The sequence below is a fragment of the Camelina sativa genome, chromosome 10, assembly GCF_030686135.1.
Source record: "Camelina sativa cultivar CO46 ecotype springtype chromosome 10, ASM3068613v1".
Classification (NCBI taxonomy): domain Eukaryota; kingdom Viridiplantae; phylum Streptophyta; class Magnoliopsida; order Brassicales; family Brassicaceae; genus Camelina; species Camelina sativa.
This window is the reverse complement of record NC_141889.1, coordinates 23492475-23517499: the sequence shown is the minus strand read 5'-3', so window position 1 is coordinate 23517499 and position 25025 is coordinate 23492475. Positions and strand designations below refer to the sequence as shown.

General features: G+C 40.6%; 1 protein-coding gene across 1 annotated transcript in view; it reads left to right on the top strand.

The window, feature by feature from the left end:
- Positions 1-3510: 3510 nt before the first annotated feature.
- Positions 3511-25025, top strand: part of LOC104720581 (jacalin-related lectin 44-like) — a 33284-nt gene continuing 11769 nt past the window's right edge. The window contains exons 1-4 of the mRNA XM_087468719.1: positions 3511-3524; positions 4035-4266; positions 7060-7483; positions 7579-8048. Of these exons, the coding sequence (XP_087324845.1) occupies positions 3511-3524; positions 4035-4266; positions 7060-7483; positions 7579-8048 (1140 nt within the window). The remainder of the gene's footprint in view (positions 3525-4034; positions 4267-7059; positions 7484-7578; positions 8049-25025) is intronic.

Below are 25025 nucleotides of genomic sequence, written 5' to 3'. Positions count from 1 at the left end.
CTGTTATTGAAATTAGGCTCTTGGTTTAAATTAAACTAGTTTTGTGCATGTTTAATGACGCAAAAGATGTTTTTATGCTTATGGGAGACGAAGCTTTTACCTCAATGCAAGATTTTTTATGTGTTCTATATATTTTTCCAAATTCATAGCAAAGTCTCCACTTAGAGAGAATCAAAGGCTAACGAATCAACTTGGATAATGGATATATACTAAGATGTTATCTCAAAGCACATATTCTTTATTTTTGTGGATGATTGAAAAAAAAAGTTCATGCGACGTAGAATACATAATACATTGGTTCGAAACCCTTTAACAAAAACTAAAATAATACATTGGTTCGTATAATTAAACTCGTGCATCCGTTATTTATTTTAACACAAGTTAGACCTTGGTTCGTATAATTAAACTCGTGCATCCGTTATTTATTTTAACACAAGTTAGACCTTTTAAACTAATAAGTATAACTGTTAGACGTATATGGATTGACTGTTAGACGTATATGGATTTAGCTGGTGAAATTGGAACTAGGACAACTCTTCTTATTGTTAGCATATTTAAGTATCATTTAAGACATCTTTTGGTAAGAGTTAGTAACATTCAAACGCTCAATTTACTTTTACTTTTACTTTTCACTCGAACAATATTTTGGCTGGTTTGGAAGAATTGAGGGCTCATCATCGTCGAGCTTCATATATTAGTTTGCAAAGCTTTGTCTAATATCTCCATTCCCAATTTAACACTTCTTGTCAACTTAAATGAATTCACGTCAAGGAAAGATTGAATTTACACAGAGAAAATTTATGTATTCTCTTCTACAAACTTCTGGCGGTGAGCCTTAAAAGACCTTCACAATTTAGATACAACTAGTAATAACTATCAGAATATTCAAATATTCACAAACTTTGAGAAAACTTGTATAACCTCCGGACAAAAGCCCCACAAAAACCCGGGTTTTTGTTTTTTTAATGCATTTTGATTTTAAAAAAAATAAAAAATTAAATAGAAACATAACAATGGCATTCACCATAATTTTTTTCTATTTTATGGTGAATGCCATTGTTATGTTTCTATTTAATTTTTTATTTTTTTTTAAAATCAAAATGCATTAAAAAAACAAAAACCTGGGTTTTTGTGGGGCTTTTGTCCGGAGGTTATACAAGTTTTCTCAAAGTTTGTGAATATTTGAATATTATAGAGCAACAATTACAGAGCAACAATTACACCAACCTACTCTATATCATACTCTAAATAGAAGAAATTATGAGATTGCTCTATATTTAGAGTAACTATATTTTTTTACACTAACTCTATTATAGAGTCAAAATAGAGTATCACATTGGAAAAAATCATGCTCTATTTTAGAGGTACTCTATATTAAAGTAGAAAAATAGAGATATATATTTTAGGTGGTCTTATATGGTTCTAGGAGATCCTACAAAACTGTTCATTAATTATTACTCTCTTTGTATCATAAAGAATGATTTTCTATGAATTCACCTAAACTAAGAAAATATTCAATGTTTAACTATAAACGCATTATTTATCTATAATAACATATTTCTCATAACTATTAAACAATAGTAATTCATCAAAAATTTTAATTCTCAATTAATGAATCTTGAAATTTACAATTTTCTAACATTAAATGATACTAAAAGTTTACCGAAAATCAATTTTTGTGATACAAAAAAGAATCCTAGAAAATCATCATTTATGATACAAAGGGAGTATTATTTTTATTTTCAGTGCATTTTTCAAATGTCTAGTTACGTAGATATAAATTTGTAAGTTTTCAAATCATTCTATCGATGAAGATTAGTAAATCCTTTAAACTGGATCAATTGATTTGTCATTATTCTAGATCAGGGAGGTATTCGGTCAAATCCGGTAATCGGCTTGCACGTGAATTAATTAAAGAGGTCGAATATGGACCGACGTGCACGGCTCTTAGGGCACAGGCTTGGAATCTTGAGGTTCCCTCGAAGATACAATATTTTTTCTGGCAAATTGCCTCCGGGTCCCTCCCGGTGTTGGAACGTCTGGCTTATTGATACTAAGATTTTTTGTGTGTTCTAGTAGGTCTCAATTAACCTAATGCAGTTGTAATACAGAAGGTGTCAATCCAATTGGGAAACTTTACTAACAATCAAGATGCATTCAAGTAGTCACAAGTTAAGCCAGATTCAAAATGAGTTTTTTTCTAACAACCTAGAGTGAACGATATGCAAGAAAAAAACGAGTTTGTAAAACAAGAGCTAAAATGCAATAACGAGAGAGAACAAAAACAAGCTAAACGTGCAAAGAAAAATGAGCAAGCTATCGCAAGTAAAACAAAGAAGAAGCTTAAAGATGTAGAAACAATCAGATAAGTAGACGCCTTAAGGATGGGGTTATTGATTTCGGTGGAGTCTCTTAATCTACCTAGAATGTCTAACAGAACACAATCAAGCTATCCCTAGACAACAAACATCACAGCTTAGCTAATCCAATCTCTTGACAAAAGCTACTCAGACTTAATCACTTCCAAACCTAACTCTCGCTAGAGAAACATGATTAAGCAGGCATGACAAACAAGTTCATTCACGTCAATAAACACCCTACAAATCCAATCTCTTAGGCTAGGTATGTAAATCTCTGGTATTAGTTTGTTCAAGTATCGCATGGAACACCTTTTGGATGCTGAGATGCTTAAGATCTAATGCCAAATGATCAGTAAGAAATTAGTGGTAAGAACACTAATCTAGAAGGGAAATCAAACAATCTAAGCTAAGCATCCTATTAGACTAAGATTCTCCACCTAATCTATCCCATCCTCAAATACTCTAGTTCACTACTCAGATCCGGAAATCATCATCAAGGATGCAGACCCAGAAAACATTAAATCAAGCATCCTCAGATAGACAAAAATGAAATGAACAATTTTTGTAGAAGAAATCAAATGCAAAAACTCAATAAAACCAAAGCTATCTGGATTACAAAGTCTCAAGCATTTTAGGTGGCTCGGTAAACCTTACGGAAAAGAACCAAAAACGAGATAAAAGATATCTTCAGCCAAGACTTAACAAAATGTATTTATAGTAAAACATGGAAATCCCTAAAACACAAAACGACAAGATAGAGCGTCGGTTCGGGAACCCTTTTCGGACGCGTCTTCAGAACAGACCCGGGACGTCAGTTTAAAAGCATCGATCGAGTCGCATTGTGAGAGTGTCAATCGATTCGGATTCTAGGAAGTTTGATCGAATGGCGGCTTAAAATCGTTGATCGAGTGGCAGCTTGAAATGGTCGATCGAGTGGCAGCTTGAGAAGTGTCATCTGGAAGCTGCTGATCGAGTCGCATCTTGAGGGTGCTAAGGATCCCTCCTGGGACGTCTTGGTCGACTCGCTACTAACATATCCGATTGAGTGGAGCTCTCCTTCGTGTGCCGGTCGAGTCGTAATTCAGAATGTATGTGCATCCACCAAAATGGTGATAACGTTTGAATTACGACTCCGATTGGCTTGATATCAATGGAATTGGAAAGGTGACTCAATTCTCTACAACTTTGATGAAGACGTCAAGAGCTCAATCCCAAAGCAAAATCTTCACTCGACTCGATCAAGGACGTAGAAAGTTGGGTCGCTCTAGGTAGTGTAAATCGAGTCGCTGGACTGCTCTCCTGCTTCATGTTTGCTTTTGATGGTTTGGACATATCCTAAAATACCTGAAACAACTCCAATATGCAAGATGCATGCAAGACCAATGCTAAGACTACCTAAATATGCATATTATGCAAAAGTGATGAAAAACAATGCAAAACAATGAGTTAAGAGAACAGAATGAATGAGAAATGCATGATGAAAGACTGTAAAATATACACATATCACTTATAGGGGTGTCCGGTGTGATCCTCTTTGCAAAAGATGTGGTCTGGCGGTGGAGACCATTAATCATGCACTTTTTGAGTGCCCCCGGTCACGTCGGATTTGGGAATTTTTCTCACTGGATTTCCCTATAATTCTGTTTTCACGCACTTATATTTCCTTTATTGGAGGGTGCCGTCCCAGTCGGTCGCCTCGGGTATAAGTTTTAGGTTACCGTGGCTTGTCTGGTCAATTTGGAAAGATAGGAATAAGAAAGTTTTTCAGGGTATTGAGGCGCAGCCAGTTGATGTTATTAATCAGGCGACGTCAGATAAGCTGATATGGGAAGAGGTCAAATCCTTCAATTTGGTTGCTCTAGATCCCACATCTTTGGAGGTTCGGAATCCTGTCCCCCAGTGTCAGGTTGATGGTTTATGGAAAGCTTCAGATCCCCTGTAATGATTAGTCTGGTGGCTTTGTAATAGTGAGGATATAACGTTGTTATTAGGAGCACGAAGTCAGCTAAGTGGTCCTTCACCCCTACACTCGGAGCTACAAACGTTGATTTGGGCGATGGTTTCCATATTGGAAGCAAGGACAGACTGTTAGACTTTCGAGACGGATTGTGCAGAATTAGTGGCGATGGTGATATCTCATGAGGAGTGGCCCGCATTCTCCAATTTATTGGATGAGTTCAGCTTGCTCTGTTCATTCTTTCCTTCCTTCAAGCTATCGAGGATTCCGCGCACGAACAATGTATAGGTAGATTGTCTTGCTTGCTCTTCGAGATCTTTACTTACTGTAATTTCTTTTGTAAACTCTTTTCCTCTGGTTTGGGCTACCAACTTTGGAGTTAGCTTCTCATTTAATGTTTGGTTGACAAAAAAAAAAAAATTGTAAGTTTTAACTTCGTATACATATATGGCTATAAATTTTAACATGTTGTTTGATAAGAACTAAACAATTTTTTTTGTCTAACTCTTGTTGACAAATATAATACATTTACTTTTATGATCGATGTTTTGTATAACTTTTATAAATAACTAGATGAGGAACCGCCCGATGTGCGGGTTTAAAATTTTATAAATGAAATGAAATTTATTAAAATTTGTTGTATGTTATATATAAATTTTTTTTTTGTTATAATACACTGATTTACATCCATTTACAAATCTTTTATGTATGTTACTATTAAAAGTATATTTTTTTATACCTAAATGTACTCTTGTATTTTACAAAAATATTCTTTATCACCGTCTAGAGACTGTCTATATAAACACATTAAGCCAAAGTATATTACTTTCACTTCTGCATAGTTTTTAAATTACTAAAATTGTTGGCTCAAAAAATATTTTGAATAAAAAATATATTACATAATATACTAATCAATGATGTATCATCACAATAATGTATGACCACTATGGAGAAAAAATCGGCTCCGCCTTCATCCCTTATGGAGAGAACCTTGCGTTCAACCTCCTCCACCATGGAGAGAACTTTGGCTCTGCCTTTCTCCCTTGGAGAGATAACCTTGCGTCCAATCTCCTCCACCTTCCTCCCTTGCGGAGATAACTTTGTGTCCAACCTTCTCTACCATAGGGAGAACCTCGGCTCTGCACTCCTCCTATGTGAAGAAAATATGTTCACGTCTTTTTGCTATCTCAAAATGGCTTGTTCTGAAAATTAATGAAAGTAAAAACAATTTTCTAAATTCACAAAAAATCTTTTGATAGTAACTAATGTTAAATTTTCCAATGTATTCGTGATAGTAACTATGCCAAAGTGAAAGTAAAATAGTGTGCTTAATGTGTTTATAGATAACATAATATACTAATCAATGATGTATTATCACAATAATGTATGACCGCCATGGAAAAAACCTCGGCTCCGCCCTCATCCCTTATGGAGAGAACCTTGCGTCCAACTTCCTCCATCATTGAGAGAACCTTGGCTCCGTCTTCCTCCCTTGGAGAGATAACCTTGCGTCCAACCTCCTCCACCTTCCTCTGTTGGGTAGATAACCTTGTGCCCAACCTTCTCCACCATAGAGAGAACCTCGGCTCTGCCTTATCCTGTGTGGAGAGAAAATGTTCACGTCTTTTTGCTATCTCAAAATAGCTTGCTCCGACGACCAATAAACGTCAAAACCTTTCAGCCATTTTCTAAAATTTTCTAGCCGATGTGAGATGTTGTAAATATTTCTTTTATTTCTATAGATTTTACTTTTTTTTTTCTAAAAAATCTTAATATATAGATTACTACTATATTTTCAAAAATGTTATTAGTGAAATATCTAATTCTTATTGATTTTTTTAAAATCCTATATAGACACCTTTATGAGTTTATAGCTTCAACTTTTTATTAGTATAGATATAATGTCTTAAATTTTCTATGGAGGTTAAGTAATTGTAATGTTTTAAAACATTCTATGAAGTTTAAATATTTTTAATATTTGAACCTTTTAGAATTTTCAAGTTTCAATATTTATAATATTTTAAACTTTTAAATTTATAAATTATAATTTTTTAAAAACCTTTTAAACGTTAAGATATTTTTAAAATTTTAAAATTATAATATTTTGAAACCTTTTAAAAGCTAAGACTTTTAGAAATTTCAATATTTATAATATTTTAAACTGTTAAATTTTAAAAATTATAATATTTAAAAACTTTTTAAAAGCTAAGAACTTTTAAAAGTTTCAATATTTATAATATTTAAACTTTTAAAATTTTAAATATTATAATATTTTTTTGAAACTTTTTAAAGTTTTAATTTGATCAGATAAAAAACCGGATCAAACCGTATAAAATTTTTAAACTTGGACGCCTGATAAATCAAGCTTTTCTGCTCATTCGTTGTTGGAAGCATATTAATCTTATTTATAATGGTTCTGAACCATTGTCTAAAAAAATTCTAGCCGATGTGGATATTGTACATTGTTTTTTTATTTGCATAAATTAAAATTTTCCTTTTTCTAAAAAATTCTGTAAATTTTAAAAATGTTAATGAATGTCATGCCAAATCCTAATTGGTCTTTTAAAAAATATCTTAATGTACAATACTTTAGAAATTTTAAAAATATTAATTAGTGACATGTCGAATTCCGATTTGATGTTTAAAATCCTATGTGGACAGCTTTAGGAGCTTATAGCTTATACCTTTTATTAGTATAGATTATTAAGTGTTGTGGTAACATTTTTTTTTCAAATTTTGCAGTTTGAGATTAACCAGTTAAAAAAGGAATATCTAGTATATGTTGAATGTTGCTACAATGATGCGTTTCAAGTCATTCAAGGGCTTCAACTCAAAACTAACCTCAATAGATCTGTTATGATGGGGTATAAAAAGGGCAGGAAGTTTTCACTTGCATCCAATGGAAATAGGATCGTTGGGTTTCATGGATATGCCGACAAAACCCTAAACTCTCTTGGAGCATATTTCAGTACGGCCACTACTAATAAATTGGAATGCCATGGTGATCCTACAGGACTGCCTTGGGATGATGGTTGTAATTATGATGGCGTAAGAAAGGTGTATGTTGATAATTTAAGCGAAACTGTATATACTGTCAGATTTGAGTACGATAATGGCGGAAAAGTGGAAAAGACTCCCTACCGACGTGATGTTAAAAATGAAAAGGAGGTCATGATTCTTTGAAACTAATTAAGAATAGTCATCGACCTTTCATATTTATATGGGTACTTTGAGACGTTATACATAGTTTTTTGTGATTGCAATTTGTGCTTGACTATCCAAATGAATTTATCACGTCTGTGGAGGGGACCTTAGCAGCTCCGAAGAGTGCCAACGTTACATGGATTACGTCATTGACATTCAAAACATCAAAAGGGAGAACCTCTCCAACATATGGAAGTGTATCTAGTGGTAGAAAATTTGTGCTGGAGAAGAATGGTAGCGCTCTTGTTGGGTTCTATGGATATAATGGTGTATGTGATACTCTTAATGCTCTAGGGGCATATTACTGCCCGTTCCCTCCTACTCCTGATGCAGCGAAACTAGAAGCACAAGGTGGTGATAGAGGAGCTTCTTGGGACGACGGTGGTACTTTCAACAGTGTTAACAAGATTTACATTGGACTAAGCAAAAACGTTATTGACTTTGTCAAGTTTATGTATTTCAAAAGCGCTAGTGTGGTCATCGGAGATGATCATGGCAACAAGACCATGCTATCTGATGTTCAAGAGGTCACTCATTCAATTTCCCTATTTTAACGTTCTAGATATATAGTTTAACTTTATTATCATTCTTCATGTACAGTAGAACCTCTATAAATTAATAAGGTCGGGACCATGAAATTTTATTAATTTATAGAAGTTTTAATTTATCGATAATTTAATAATTATTAATTTATCGATAAATTAATAAAATATTAAATTATGAAGATAATTTTTTATCAGAAATTCAGATTTTAGAAGAAATTACTGTTACTATTTTTCAAGGTGATGATGAAGTTGAAGAAGATATGACGATACCTTTAGAACCAGTTACACATAAGGAAGCAATTATCGCGTCAAGAATTCTCTACAATTTTTGGATGCGATATGAGAAGACAACACCAGAAGTTTTTGATGCAGTCAGAAAGATTAGAGATGCTCTCCAACAAGAATGCAAATTCAAGAACAAACAAACAACAATATATTCATATTTCACTAAATATTCTTATATATATATATATATATTAGTTTATTTGATTATTAATTTATGATATTGATGGGACCATATTTTTACATGGGATTTTTAAAAAAGTTATTAATTTATTATTTTATCGAATAATGTCCAAAATTACACTAGTCCCAACTTGGGACCAGATAAATTTATTGATTTATAGAGGTTATTAATTTACCGAGTATTAATTTATAGAGGTTCTACTATGTTTTTCTTTTTTTGCAGTTCAAGCTGGATCCGTTTGAAAAAAATTACATCAGTGGAGGGTACTTATGATGATAAATTAGGAGGTATAACCATGCTTAGGTTCAAGACCGACAAAAGAGACTCTCCATACTTTGGATTCGGTTCAACACCAACCTTCGTGCTTCACAAGGATAATCACCAGATCGTTGGGTTCCATGGAAAATCTAGTAACATGCTTCATCAACTCGGGATCCATGTTCTACCCAACGGTTTTAAATTTGTTTTTTAATGATGTCTTACTTTTTTTAACTATACTATGTGTTGGGTTTCTCATATTTGTAATAAGTCATTTTTTTCACATCGTATGTTCACCTCTGTTCTACTTATTGCGTCTCCTATATCTGTAAAAATGTGTCTTTCAACAGCACTATCACGTAATACAGTTTTTGCTTCCTAAATTTTGAGTTCTGATGCTTCTCCAGTTCTCCAACAAGTGTTGATATTCTTACCCCAAGCTGAAAAACCACATTGTCTTTATGTTTTGGTTCAATAATACATTTCTGAGCTACACTGCCTACACACACATACATATAAAAATTTAGGCAATGCCTGTTATACAGTAAAAACTAATTTAGTGTTTCTTTCTACTTTCGGAAATATAACGAAACAGATTTCTTATGCAGCTTATTTCTAGAAGGACACTTCCTAAAACGCTTTGCGAATTTAGAAATACAAGGAAATTATCAGTTTATAAAATCCTAATGATCGAATATATAGTATATATACGGCAAGATGGTTCCATCTCCTTGACAAAAAAGGTAATAAAATATATGCGTTGAAAAAAAAGTAATGATCGAATAATGTAAGGCAAGATGGTTCCATTTCTTGTTTATTAAACCGTCGCACGTCAAGTTGGATGCGTGTATTATTGTTTCCCCGAGTCCCCCCCCCCCCCATCAAACAAAGACTAGGAGGCGGTGAAGGTCCATGATTTGCCGATAAATCGATGAGAGTTTGTTAGGGTGGATTTTCATTCCTCCAAACAAGGCCCAGCCCACGAGCAGTAGACAAAAGCCCAAAACTGTTAGGATATGAGTGAGGGCATTACGGTCTATCCGATGAACGAACCAACACAGTATCCTATAAATATGGACGTACAACGTCTGAGAAAAAGGACCTGAAAAAGAAGGAAGAAAACGGTTAGAGAAAATGACAAGTGATTGACGGCAGACTCATCGATAGCTAAAGTTGAACGAGCTACCTGATTCGTCCATTTTCTTTTAACTCGTCATTGTTCCTTTATTTAACTCGTCATATCAAACTTTGTAGCTCGACTTTCAAGTGTTTTGGTACGAACTATAAAGAGAGTTTCAACATCTTTTCCACTGAAGTAAAACTCTAATTTTGACCGATCTGGACATCAAAAATTTGCGCTAGGTAGGGGGAGCCAAGTCGAAGTTTTCTTTAAATTTTGAAAGACGGACCTATGAAAAAACTGACGAGATGACTGCACTTAATAGTAACAAGGAAACAGGGTTTTCGGGGAGGGGGGGACAATTACTCCGTCGATGGAGAAAACGAGTGCGACCATCCTTCCCACCACAGACGCTCTAAGGAAGGTTGTGGCTGCAGAAATCTTAGAGGGATTCGTCATTGCAACGAATCTTACAAGCCCTGCGATCACAGAAGCAGCACAGACTCCGGCAAAGCTTGTGTTGATTGGAAATCAACCAATCACCATCATCAGCAAGTTGTTCCATGGGATAATGGGACGCCTCGACCAGCAAGAGCAACAGACCAATAATCGATTTGATGCTTTAGCCGTAGCTCATGCCAGTTGTTATCAGGAAGAAATAAACCACCTCCATACAGCTCGACAAGCCCCAACGAATTTTGTTCCAATCTCAAGGTCGCAGGCGCAGACTGCCAACCCAGGAAATCGATCGACCACCAGTGTTGACGAACTAAGCAACAAAGCAAAGGATAAAGAGTTGAAGGAAATCAAGGAAATGGCAAAAATGTTCCATAAAGCGATGAGCTGGATCTCGTACTCGAAGCAACATGGCGAACGCCATTCTCTAGGAGGATCGCAACCACACCGGTACGACGGGGATCAAGCCCAGACTTGGTTATTACGACGGAACCATCGACCCACATGATTTTCTTCTATCCTTTGGAGTAGCATTAGGACCCCTACAACTCAGCCCGAAAGAGTATGATGCCGGCTCTTGTCAGGTATTTGTTAAGCATTTAATAAGGACGATGTTGAGTTGGTTCTCCCGACTTCCATCTGGCACGATCGATAGCATTCAGGACCTGATTATAGAGTTCCTGAAGCAATTCTCTGTGTTAATGGAAAATTAAAAACTCGCATGCCGACCTTTACTCCCATACTCAAGAGCCCAAGGAGTCACTCCGATCGTTTATCGGGTGTTTTAAGGACATCGTTGTTAATGTCTCTATACCAAATGCAACAGCGATCATCACACTCAAAAACGCGATGTGGTACGAGTCTTGATTTAAGGAAGACTATTTTTATCACACGTCAAAACAATAGCGGATGCATTATGCCGAAAGACGAAGCACATCGAGGTTGAAGAGGAAAAGGCCGTCCATGCCAGGAAACACGCAGCAGCATAGAACATCACGGCGAAAGAGCCAATTGTTCCCGTTCCAAAGGTCGATCACGTCGAACCACGACAGCACTATAACTGCTCCGAAGACCGTAATCGCCGAACCTTTGCTATCGGTGGAAATGTACAGCAGAACCAACCATGGAACAAGTATGTCTGAAAAGAAGGCACATAGGGCAGTGTGGCCCAGTATTGCGACTACCATAAAAGCAACACTCACGCGACCAAAGAAGGCCGCTACCTCCAAGCCCTCCTGATGGCGAAGTATAAAAAGGGCGCAATAGCCGTCGAGTCGGACATGAGCAAGTCGGAAAGGTCTGGAGGGTGGAATGACACCCAACGAGCTAAAACATCGCCCGAAAGTTTATTAAGGACCAGCAGCAGCTCGACCACCAAAGTAACGACGAGCAGGAATTGATTAACGGGGGTACTCATGAGAAATGGCCTTGCTCAGAACGACAGCCCGAAAAACACCCTCCAACGCCAACAAGACGGATCAACATGATAATGGGGAGGATTAATGGGATGTAGCGATTCAATCAGGTCGATAAAGGACTACACTAAGAAAGCCGAGATGAAAAGATCTTCGCCGTCAAGGGTCGCAACTCCGATCACGTCGATATTCTTTGACAACAACGACCTAGAAGAATTGGATCATCCACATAGTGACCGTTAGTCATTGAGCTCCTTATTAGCGAGAGCCAGTTCACGAGAATCCTGGTCGATACTGGAAGCTTGGTAAATGTTATCTTCACGAACGTCATAGCACAAATGGAGGTCAGCGAGTGCGACATCAAGCCAGACTGTCACTCGTTAACAGAATTCGATGGAGATTTCATCATGTCCAATGGTATGATCGACCTACCAATTTTTGTCGGCGGTACAACATGATACTATTGGTTTGCTATCATCGATAAACCGACGATCTATAACGTCATTCTTGTAGCTCCTTGGGTCCATAAGATGAACGCAATCCCGTCGACGTACCAGCAATGTGTGAAGTTCCCAACTCCGAAAGGTGTGTACACACTTTGAGGTAACCAGCAAGTCGCACTGCAATGCTTCCTCATCAAGCATAAGATCCATTCGACGAAGAAATTATAGCAACCACAGAGCAAGGTCGGCGTCAATAGTCCTTCACCAACCGATGGAAGCTGACCGCTATTCAACAACGTGTTGCCGCAATAGAAGAAGTAAATATCAATGAGTCCGATGTAAAGTGGTTTGTGAATATTGGAACAAAGATAACTCCGGGATTGCACAACGAGCTAATCTTTTTCTAAAAACCTACGTCGTAACCTTCACATGGTTAGTGAACGATATGAAAGGGATCAACCGAATAGTCACAACGCACGAGCTTAATGCCGATCATACGCATAACCCCATTAAGCAGAAAAGGCGAATACTAGGCCCGGAACTATCGCGTGCATTAGATGACAAAGTCGAAAAACTGCTCGGACCTGGATCCATTATTGAAGTAAAGTACTTAGACTGGCTGGCCAACCCTATGGTCGTCATAAAGAAGAATGGAAAATGGAGGTGCTGCATCGATTTCACCGACGTGAATAAAGCTTGCCCAAAGGACAGCTTCCCGTTGCCCAGAATCGACCAACTCGTCGAAGCAACCGCCTGCAATAAACTTCTGACAGTCATGGATGCCTTTTTCGGGTACAATCAGATCCTCATGCACACAGACGACCGAGAGAAGACCTCGTCATCACTGACCGAGAAACTAATTGCTATAAGGTCATGTCCTTTGACTTGAAGAATGCTGGCGCACCATATTAGCGGTTGATGAACAAAATGTTTGCATAGCAACTGGGCAGAACAATGGAGGTGTATATAGATGACATTTTCATATTCATAACCTATGATTTAATGGTTTAGAGATGAGATGTATTATTTATACCCATATAAGTGACACAAGGCTCAACACGGAGCATATTGTTCATTGTAGCCTTGTTGACTTTTAAGAAAGTCGACAATGAAAATTAGCAATAGACATGAAAAAATCAAACATTATGCACAATTTTTTTTGTTTATGGTTATTGTGGCCAAGGAATGTAATGATACTTTTTTATCAATGGGAGAAAAAGAAAAAGCAGATTCCAACTATTAAGTCATACTAACTAATTAAGATTCTAGCTGACGTGAACGCCGGACGGCCTAAAGGCTCGGACGGAGTTCTAGATCGTTGGACGGACGGAAAGGCGGGTGCTTTGCTCAGACAAAGTGAGGTGGGGTGAGATTAGAGTGAGGATGGGTTATGGAGATGAGATTTGAGGGGGAATGGAGGAGTAGAATACGAAATAGAACGGAAAGGGGTGTGAAATCGATTGTACGGACGACTGGACGCGGTAGCGGACAGACGGACCGGGGAGTACGGACGGCGACTAGCGAACCAAGAAAGAATCTTGACCTTGGTTCACTAGATAAACATGGATTTGAAGTGGAACACAACTAACGATCTGAATCGGACGTCGTGCGGTGACGGTGGTATGGATTGAACCGGCGGTGTACACGAGCGGTGGTGAGCGTCGTACGCCAACTAGAAGAAGAGCGATCCCAGATCGATCCTTCTAGGGTTTCTTCAAGCCAAGTCACGGACTTTGTTAAGAGAAAGAGGGTTGAGACAAGAATCAAAGATTCACTCTTTCGAAAATTATGATTTCATTCAAGTCTAAGGAGAATAAGCTAGTGGCGTGGGGAGCTTAAATAGTGTAAGGGTTTAGAGGGGACAGACGTTTGCCCTTGACGCGTCTCCACAGACGGTGAACACGTCGCCCTCTATGTGGTTTAAACAAGACCACACACGTCTCACTATTCCATCGTTCACAAGGGAAGACTCTAGATAAATTCAAAACGCAAAGTTTAAAGGAAAAAGACAGAAAGAAAGGCCGCGTCCTTAGGCCGAGTGCGGATTGCCATGTCACCGATGTTAAACACGGCGTTTCATGCGTCCTTGGGTTAAATGCGGCGTTGTGCGGTAGGACCTGTCGCCTCGTTAAAACCTTCTCCGGTAAACCTCATGGGAAAAACCCGAAGTAAGGAAAAAGAGTACGAGTCATGATCCTACCGTCTTTGGCGCCCTTATCCTTGGGTAAGGAAGAAGGCCGTACGGAAGGTCTCGCCGATGGTTGCCTTTGCCGAGTCGATCTCTTGGCCTTCTTGGATGAAGGCTTGGACGAAGTGGTTGATCCTTTGCTTGGAAGTTCTAGATAAGATCTTGCTCCGCGTGGTTGCACCGGGAGTGATCCTCGGCATGCTGGCTCTGAGTTGTCCCGTGGGTAATACAAATGTTCCATCGGTGTCTGGGTTTGGTGCGAGTGTTCCTGGCCGCATCTTCGGTCAGGTGCTCACATCATTATCTCCCTATTGCGTAGGTTTTGTCCCCAAAACATCTTCGTCGTCACCTGCATTAAACGATGTTGATGTGTTATACTCATCGGGAAGCTCAAGTCGATAGGCGTTGTTGTTGATCTTCTCGACGATCCGAAAGGGTCCGTCGCCGCGCGGGCTGAGCTTGTCCTTCCTTTTCTGGGTAAACCGCTCCAGCCGAAGGTGTAGCCACACTCAATTGCCAGGTTGGAAGAGCATTGGCTTGCGTCTTTTATTGGCATAACGAGCATATAGTTCGTTTATCCTCTCGATCGGATATGATAGTCTGTGGCAGGCCGTGGAGGCGCACTATGTGGCTAAAGAACTGATCGACAATGTGCACCGCGTCATGGCTCTGTTGGCACGGGATGAAATGAGCCATCTTTGAGAATCGATCTACCACTACCATGATGGTGTCTTTCCGATATAACGGTGGCAATCCGAAGATGAAGTCCATGGGCAAGTCAACCCAAGGACCTGTCGGGACCAGTAACGGGGTCTAGAGTCCGTGAGGATGAGTGGTGGATTTGGAGGCTGGAAGAAGTGCTCGACCATTCTCCGCATCTTTGGCCAGAAGAAGTGCTCTTGTAGCATGGCTATAGTTTTAGCCACGCCAAAATGTCCGGTCAGACCTCCACTATGCGCTTCTCGGATCAATAGGTCGCGAATAGAGCCGGTTGGGATGCAAAGACACCGACCTCTGAATAAGTAGCCCTCATACACATAGAACTCCACATAGTTGCCTTTGCCAAAGTTCTTGAAACATTCCCCAAACTCAGCATCATCGGCGTATACGTCCTTCATGCTCGCGAATCCCAATACTTTGGCGTTCATGGTGGTGATCAAGGTGTGTCTTCGGGAAAGGGCATCAGCTACGACGTTTTTGGACCAGCGCGTACAGCTCCTTGTCATAAGTCGGAAGGTTGAGGGTGGCACCGCTATGCTTCTCGCTGAAATAGGCCACCGGTTTACCTCCTTGCGTGAGAACGGCTCCAATGCCAACGCCGGATGCGTAGCACTCCACCTCGAAGGTCTTGTTGAAGTCGGGTAGGAGAAGGAGGGGAGCTTGATTAAGACACTTCTTGAGTTCCAGAAAAGCTCGTTCTTGTTTGGTTGCCCACTTGAAATCCTGGTTCTTCTTGATCACCGCAGTAAGGGGGCGACGACCGTGCTAAAATCTCTCATGAACCGTCGGTAGAAACTGGCTAGCCCGTGGAACGATCGAACTTGGGAGATGCTGGTGGGCGTGGGCCATTCTTCGATGGCTCGGATCTTCTCGCCGTCCACCTTTAGTCCCTGTTCACTGACAACAAAACCTAAGAAGACAAGTTCATTAGCCGCAAAGACACAATTTTTCAAGTTAGCGTACAGTTGCTCTTTGCGGAGGGTGTTTAAAATATGCCCTAGATGTTCGACATGATCGGACAGACAAGAACTGTAAACGAGGATGTCATCGAAATAAACCGCAACAAACTTGTTGATAAAGCATCTCAAAACATGGTTCATCAATCGCATGAAGGTCGAAGGTGCATTAGACAAACCGAATGGCATAACCAACAATTCGTACAAACCTTGCTTGGTTTTGAAAGCAGTTTTCCATTCGTCTCCTTCCTTCATCCTCACTTGGTAGTAACCACTTTTGACGTCGTGTAACACCCCCTACCCGTCCAAAAAATAATAACAAATCGGAAGCGCTACGTAGGACCTTCGTAGTCGGCCAACCAAGGCTTTCGGAACAAATCCAATCACCCTAGTCGTCCAACCGCGAGTGCCCAACCTCCCGAACATGGCCTAAGGCTTTGCAACCTGTACCGCGAGCGAGAGTTGTGTTAAGTCCGGACAAGACTTAATATCAGTTGGAAATAACCATTTAGCTTTTGGAAAATTCGAGTCTTACATATATATAGTATACACGCAAATCATTACCAAAACGTTTATATAGCTTTCAGATCCTTTTTGAAAACCATACATAGTATACATAGTAGGAATTTACAAAAGCTGTAAAACCTACATTGATTCACCTAGGTCACCATGCTTACTACAGAGATCTTTCGGCTAAGGATTCCAGGAAAAATGGAGTAGAATCATAAGTAATCTAGCATTACTTAGTGAGGCCGATATCTAAGGAAATCCTACCCCGACTACCTACCCCCAAGCAACAAGCAATACGAACCCAACAACAAGCAATGACCCAATGCAACAAGCATAACGAAAGCAATACATGAAGACTCGAATTAAGTATGCAGCAGAAATAATGAATATGCATGCGGCTATCCTAAGTAAGGCCTTCTACGAATCCATGATATCCCAAGGCAATGTCTCCCACCTCTAGACACAAAGTCTAAAGGATACATTCCTTCATATTACATCGTCATGTAGCGTCCGGTCGGGCTGACCCGCTCCGAACCTTCGTAAGCCATAACGTTACGGAGTTACATGCAACGCACAACAGACGGCAGGATCCTCATGATTCGGCTAATGCAACTACCTAAATGATGCTAACTAACATGCAACAAACAATAATATAGCAGTCGGACAGCATAACAGTAATGCGACTAATCGTACAGCATCACGGCTATACCATCGCGACGCTATATCAGACCTAGTACACATGCAACATGACAATAATGCAATACAAACATGCACTAATGGAGGAATGCAGATGGTACCTAAAATGATGCACACCAGAATCACACAACATGCAATTGAGCAAGCAAGAGTACCAAGTCACACAAACAAACGCGTACCAATCAATCACACCACAATAACCAAGGAGTTCCATACTTAAGTACTAATGAATCCTACACCGTTCTAACTTAGAGGCTAACTACTAAGCACTCCTAACCAGGCATTAATCACCACTAAATAATTCTAATCCTAATGCTAAACACTAAGCAGTTCCAGCTTAAGGACTAATCCTCAACTTAATCTCTATTAACTAACTTAATCCTAATTAACTAGGCTTAATCCTAATTAACATAACCTAATCTTAATTACCTAACTTAATCCTAATTATCCTAACTTAATCATGATTAACAACCTTAACCATGATTAATTAACTTATCCTACTTAACTACCCTAATCTCTCTTAACTACCTTAATCCTAAACTAAACAAGTAATTAAGGCTCACCTCAATTAAATAAATAATAAAATTAAACTAACTTACCCACGTGCTACTCACACGCGACCGGGAAACTCACCTTAATTTTTCCATCGCTTCGCAGCTCTCTGCGCGATCCTAAAACTAACGTTTTCTAAGGTGGTTTTTCGGGACTGATGGAGAATGAACGAGGGGGGAGGGTTTATATAGCCTCCCAAGGTCGGTTACCCTAAGCAGAAGGTGGCACTCGGCGGTCCTTGGCGCGACACATGGCGGACACTCTTCGCGGCTCCGGTGGCGACCCATGTCTGACGGATAAGGACGAGCAAACTGGATAAGTTCCACGGCCTAACGGATAAGGATGGAAGATAAACGGATAAGCACCACCTTTGCTAAGATCCTGGCCGTCCATTTCCTTAGTTAACGCCCTTGTATCACGATCGTCCGTTCGTTAGCGTACCGGTACGGCCGTGTCCGGCCCCCGGGTACCAAACTGACGGGTGGTACGTAAGGTTAACTACCCACATACTAGCTTAAGGAAATGATACGTACCGGACCACTCTTTTATTCGTGCAAATTACCCATGGCAACCCGCATCGACCGGTGGTACCACTGTCTGCATCACCGATAGCCAACCTGTACAGGCCAGTATCACCATTGTCTGGGCTACTATTGACAATCCGTGTTAACGAGTACTGCCATCGTCTAGATCATTGATTGTGAGCCGTGTTAGCATGTACCGCCACTGTCTGAATCGCCTAACGCAATCTATGTCCGCTGGTCCTACCATGGCCAACCATTGCCTTAACCCGTACCATCCTGCCTCAGTCCATTTTCCTTGACCCTTCCTAATTCCCTAGACCAACTAAGGTTTCCTAGGTAAGTCTAGTCCTAAGATCTTACCTATTGGTTCCTCGACCAACTTAGGGACATTGTCGATAGCCTGGCTTTCCATACCCTCTTCCCATTTGACGGAGAATCAATCTTGGTATAACATTTCCTTCTTGGTCCTTAGGTGTGCCTCAACTCCCTCTTGCATTGGCCCTTTGAATGTCCGAGCCAAAAATGTCCTTCCTTGACAGAAGAATGGGTTTTAGTTGGCCAGTTGTGGTGAACGTTGCTCCGTCCGGGACTTAGTCTTGGTGAGGGGTATTACAGGTCGATCTATGAGAAAATGGTTGAACTGCTCAGCTCGTCCAACATGTCGTCCAGTCGTGGAATCGGGTGCCGGTACTTGATCGTGATATTGTTTACGGCCTGGTAGTCGACGCACATGCGCCATGATCCGCCTTTCTTCAGGACAAGCAGGACAAGGACGAAACATGGGCTAAGGCTTTCTCGGAAATAGCCTTGGGACATGAGTTCGGACACTTGTCGCTCTAAATCCTTGGCTTCGTCTGGGTTCACTCGGTACGCGGGACGGTTGGGCTGTAGTGCTCCAAAACCAAGTTGATCTGGTGCTCGATGCCCCTGAGTGGTGGTAAACCTTCGGGCAGTTCATCTGGGAACACGTCCGAGTATCTCCTAAGCACGTCCTTGATGACGTCCGGAAGTGTGTCCTCTATGCCGCCTGTTCCTTTAACCAGCAAATCTCTAAAAACCATCAATAACACTTGGTTGGAGTCCCTAATGGACTTTCTAACGTCACTTGACTGAATTAGGAAGTTCATTTTAGGGTCCGAATCCTTAGACAACTTCATTTTCATTTCACTAACTTGTGTTGGAGTTAAGGGTTTTAAACTTATAAGTTTGTTATCGTGTACAAACGTATACTCGTTGGTGCGGCCGCAATGTGACGTTCCCTTATAAAACTGCCATGGTCTTCCTAACAAGAGGTGGCTAGCTTGCATCGGTACTACATCACATAGGACTTGGTCCTTGTACGGTCCAACACTAAAGGGGACGAGGACTTGGTCCTTGACGCGTATCACGGTCTTATCGTCCAACCACTTAAGTATATAGGGCTTGGGGTGGCATGTGGTTGGCAAAGAAAGTTTCTTGACCATGGTGGAGGTCGCTATATTTGTGCAGGAGCCTCCGTCAATGATCAACCCACATACCTTCCCGCTCACCGTGCATCGCGTGTGAAAGATGTTGTCGCACTAGTTGGAGTCATCCGGCTCTTGACTAGTATTGAGGATGCGTCTGATCATCAGAAGTTCCCCAACGTTAGGTTTGGATATGGCCTCCTCCATGTCCGCTACATCTAGGTCTTGTTCCTCGGTCGTTTCTCCTTTGGACTCGAGCTCTCCGGACTCGATGATGAGCATGTGCGGGCGTTCGGACAGTCGCGGGCATAATGGCCTCAGCCTTGGCATTTGTAACAAATGATGTCCCGGCTCCCCACATCATTGGTCATCTAGAAATGATCTTGTCGGTTGTGCCTGGTCGGCTCCTTGGGCTTAAACCGCGAATCGACAATGGCCACTTTAGGCTACTCTTGTGGCCGGTTGGATGGTGATGCGTTTGGCGACCAGTTAGGAACTCCTTGGGTTTGGGTCCGTCTTGCGGCTGCGAGTTTCTTCTTGATTTGGGTCTCTATTTGCATTAAAAGATGCAATAGTTCCTCAAATCCTTGGTATGGTTGACGCTCGACCTTGCACGCTATCCGGTCTTGTAGACCATCGAGAAACTGAGCCATGAGGGATTCCTTGGTATCCTCTACTTGGAGCCGGTTTCTTAAGTGCTCGAACTCCTAATCGTATTCCTCAACGGACCGCGTGCCTTGGGTGAGTCTTCTAAATTTCTTTTGGAGCTAGTGAAGGTAGAGCGGCGGGACGTAGCGTCGCCTCATAACGGCCTTCATGGCTTCCCAAGTAGTAAGAGGTTGGTCATGGTTGCGGCGTTCGTCCGTAACAAGGCGGCCCCACCATGTGAGTGCATAGTCGGTAAATTGTGCCACGACATAAGAAATCTTGCGTACTTATGTGTAGTTGTAGCAAGAAAAGATGTGGTCCATACGGCTCTCCCAGTCGAGGTACGCCTCGGGGTCGGACTTGCCGGCAAAAGTCGGAGCCCTTCATCTTGTGTTCTTGTTTGGGCGGACGTGGAGCCTCTTCGTACCGATCATCGCGTCGGTAACGTTGCCTCGGTCGCGGCTCATACTCGTCGTCGGACTGGTCACTCTATGCCGGTTCTTGTCGTCATCGTCGTACGGGCGGTGGATCTTCTCTCGTAGGGTTGGCGAGTTCAAGATGGGCAGTCGTTCGGCTAGATTTTCTATGTCGTTACGAAGGGCCGTTAAGGTGGCACCGATCTCTGACGGTGGTAACAGAATCTCCAGTGGTCGTTGTGCGTCCATAGCTTCCGTGGTACGGATGGTGGTCGTACGGACTGATGGTGGAATGGTGTTTGGGGTCGTGGACAGAAAACTTGAACAGCTGATGTCTCGCACAGACTTCGGGTCACGGACGGTTGATATCACATTCGGGAGATGGTTCTCAAACGATGACGTGGACCGTGTCCGTACGTGATATGCTGGTCGAGTGATTCACGTACCTCGTGAAAACAAAAACGAATATTCTTGAGTATAACACGTCTAAAGCTTGCAGATAAGATATTATCTGAGCAGTCAATGATTGAGGACAGCAAGGCATACGTACAACCTATGACTAACAAAAAGCAACTACACACGCCTAAAAGCAATCACACACACAAAAAGTAAAAACTTTTGGGACCACAGCATGAACGGACAAAAGTCGCTACTGTACGGATCTAACAAGACCTAGGCAAGAACATCGACGAACAAAACCCAGAAACAAATAGAGCAACGATAGAACAAACAATCCAAAAAGGATGCTATGCATAAAATGAAAGCTAAGGGACCTATGCGACTCTAAGGACGAACTAAGGAACCACAAGAGACTCAAAAACGAAAAGCTTAAACGAAAGAAAAGAAAAGATCTGGAGTTTCAGAAAGATACAACATTTGGTAGAACCTTTTAGCTCTGATACCAGCTGACGTGAATGCCGGACGGCCTAAAGGCTCGGACGAAGTTCTAGATCGTTGGACGGACGGAAAGGCGGGCGCTTTGCTCGGACAAAGTGAGGTGGGATGAGATTAAAGTGAGGATGGGTTATGTAGACGAGATTTGAGGGGGAATGGACGAGTACAATACATAATAGAACAGAAAGGGGTGTGAAATCGATTGTACGGACCGCTGGACGCGTTAGTAGACAGATGGAGTACGGACGGCGGCAAGCGAACCAATTAAGAATCTCGACCTTGGTTCACTAGAGAAACGGGGAGTCGAAGTGGAACAGAACTAATAATCTGAATCGGACGTCATGCGGTGACGGTGGTATGGATTGAACAGGTCGTGTACACGAGCGGTGGTGAGCGTCGTACACTGACTAGAAGAAGAGCGATCCCAGATCGATCCTTCTAGAGTTACTTTCAAGCCAAGTCTCGGACTTTGTTGCGAGAAAGAGGGTTGAGACAAGAAGCAAAGATTCACTATTTGGAAAATTATGATTTCATTTAAGTCTAAAGAGTATAAGCTAGTGGCGTTGGGAGCTTAAATAGTGTAAGGGTTTAGAGGGGACTAGGGACACGCGAAGTCGTTATAGTCCTCACACGTTTGCCCTTGACGCGTCTCCACAGACGGTGAACACGTCGCCCTTTATGTGGTTTAAACAAGGCCACACACATCACACTATTCCAACGTTCACAATGGAAGATTCTAGATATGTTCAAAACGCAAAGTTTAAAGGAAAAAGACAGAAAGAAAGGCCGCTTCATTAGGCCGAGTGCGGATTGCCACATCACCGATGTTAAACACGGCGTTGCATGCGTCCTTGTGTTAAATGTGGCGTTGTGCGGTAGGACTCTTCGCCTCGTTAAAACCTTCTCCAGTAAACATCATGGGAAAAACCTGAAGTAAGGAAAAAGATTTCGAGTCATGATCCTACCGTCTTTGGCGCCCTCATCCTTGGGTAAGGACGAAGGCCGTATGGATGGTCTCGCTGATGGTTGTGTTGGCCGTGTCGATCTCTTGGTCTTCTTGGTCGAAGGCTTGGACGAAGTGGTTGATCCTTTGCTTGGAAGTTCTGGATGAGCTCTTGCTCCGCGTGGTTGCACCGGGAGTGATCCTCGGCATGCTGGGTCCGAGTTGTCCCACGGGTGATACAAATGTTCCGTCGGTGTCCGGGCTGATGCGAGTGTTCCTGGCCGCGTCTCCGGTCCGGTGCTCACATCATTAGCAGTAAGTGATACCCTATCAAAAGACTCATCTACACAAACACTATAAGAGCCATAGACACGAACCTGTCTCTTTGACTTTGGGTCAAGAACATTAATACGACATCTATTTGAGTTCCTCATTATGTTTTCTTTGCATTTACTCATCTAGACCACGGTAGTGATTAACAAACTCTTTGAAATTGCTTTGTTAAGTGATTAACAAAGTGAAAAATCAAGTGGTCATCAAAGTAAACAAAATGGAGATTAATGTGTAATATATAGACTATAGAGGATCGAAGTAAGTTGAGAGAGCTCCTCTCCACAGAATGTATCAAAACGTTGTCTCATTAGAAAAAGTTATATGAGGTCAATAGAAAATTATGTATCGGGTCATATTTTAACCCGCGTTTTGTATAAACGCGCGGATCTGGTATCTATTGGGTCGGGTAATTGGTCTTTCCTTCTTCTAACGTTGGATGGCAATTTGTGTATATAGAGTGATGATTTCGGACATTTTTAATAACATACTCTTCTTTTAACTATACAAAGGGCAAGAATAGGCATCACCATACGATCGATCGCAAGCATCGCATTCCAAACCATCACGAAGCTCAACGATGGATAAATGATGTATGTGACCTCCCTACTTATAATAAGCCATGGCGGTGCAAAGGTGGAGAGAAGACAAATTAGTGTTTGGGTAATTGCTCTTTGGTTTCGTGTAAACAATGGACCAATATAGTTTTTCCTTTATATACTTTAGTTATACCAATGCTACTTGTTACATTGATCGACGCTGATAAATCTATAAGTCGGTTAGTCTTTGTTTAATTTAAACACTTTTAGTCTTTGTTTAATTTAAACACTACTTAATACGATTGTCTGCCATGTTAGTTTTTATCTTCTTTATTTTCTATGATAAGCAATAGTCATGCTTTACTAATCGAAGCTATTAATAAAAGCAATATACCATGGGAATTCGGACTTCGTATTTTTTGGATTCAGATAGTTTGGGTAGAAGAGTTTATTATTTGTTTGAGTTTTATCATTTATTCAGTTTGATTTCAGTTCAGTTCGTTTAAGTATCGGTTTCGTATCGGCTTCATATGGATAACACCTTGATTTTATAAATCAATAGATAAAGATCCGTCTGAGGTGCGGGTTTAAAGTTTTATAAATAAAATTAAATTTAGTAAAAATTTATTAAAATTTATTGTACATTATTTATAGTTTTTTTTGCTATAATACACTGACTTATATCCATATACAAACATTTTATATATGTTATTATTAAAAATATATTTTTTACACCTAGGTATATTGTATGTTACAAATACATTATTTACCACCACCTTGAAAAAATATATATGAACAAATTAATTCAACTATTATATGTCTCTTTACATTCACTTTTGCATAGTTTATTTAATCACTAAAATTGTTGGCTCAAAAAATAAATTACAGCACAATAGTGTATGACTAAACATGGAGGGAACCTAGGTTCTACCCTCCTTCCTTATGCAGAGAACCTTGCGTCCAACCTCCTCCATCATGGAGAGAACCTTCGTTTCGTCTTCCTTTCTTGGGGAGATAACCTTGTGTCCAACCTCCCCCACCTTCCTTCCTTGGCAAGATAACCTTGTGTCCAACCTCCTACACCATAGAGAGAACTCGGCTATGCCCTTCTCCTGTATGGAGAGAACATGTTCACGTCTTCTAGCTATCCCAAAGTGGCTTGCTCCAGCAACCAATAAAACTATAGACCCTTTTCCAACGTCACAAAATCTTTTAATAGTAACAAATGTTAAATTTCCCAATGTATTTCATGAAAGGTTTTTTTGACACACCATGATGTAGCCTCTGTCTCCAAGCTCCTATGGATATATCAACAACGATTTATGTTTTTCCAATCTATCTATGTTTGTTGTATGCTTGTGTTTGATTAGCCTATTTTATCCAACCATTAGGTTGATAACCTTCTCCTCTTTATCTTCTTTTGAGATTGAACGAATGGTA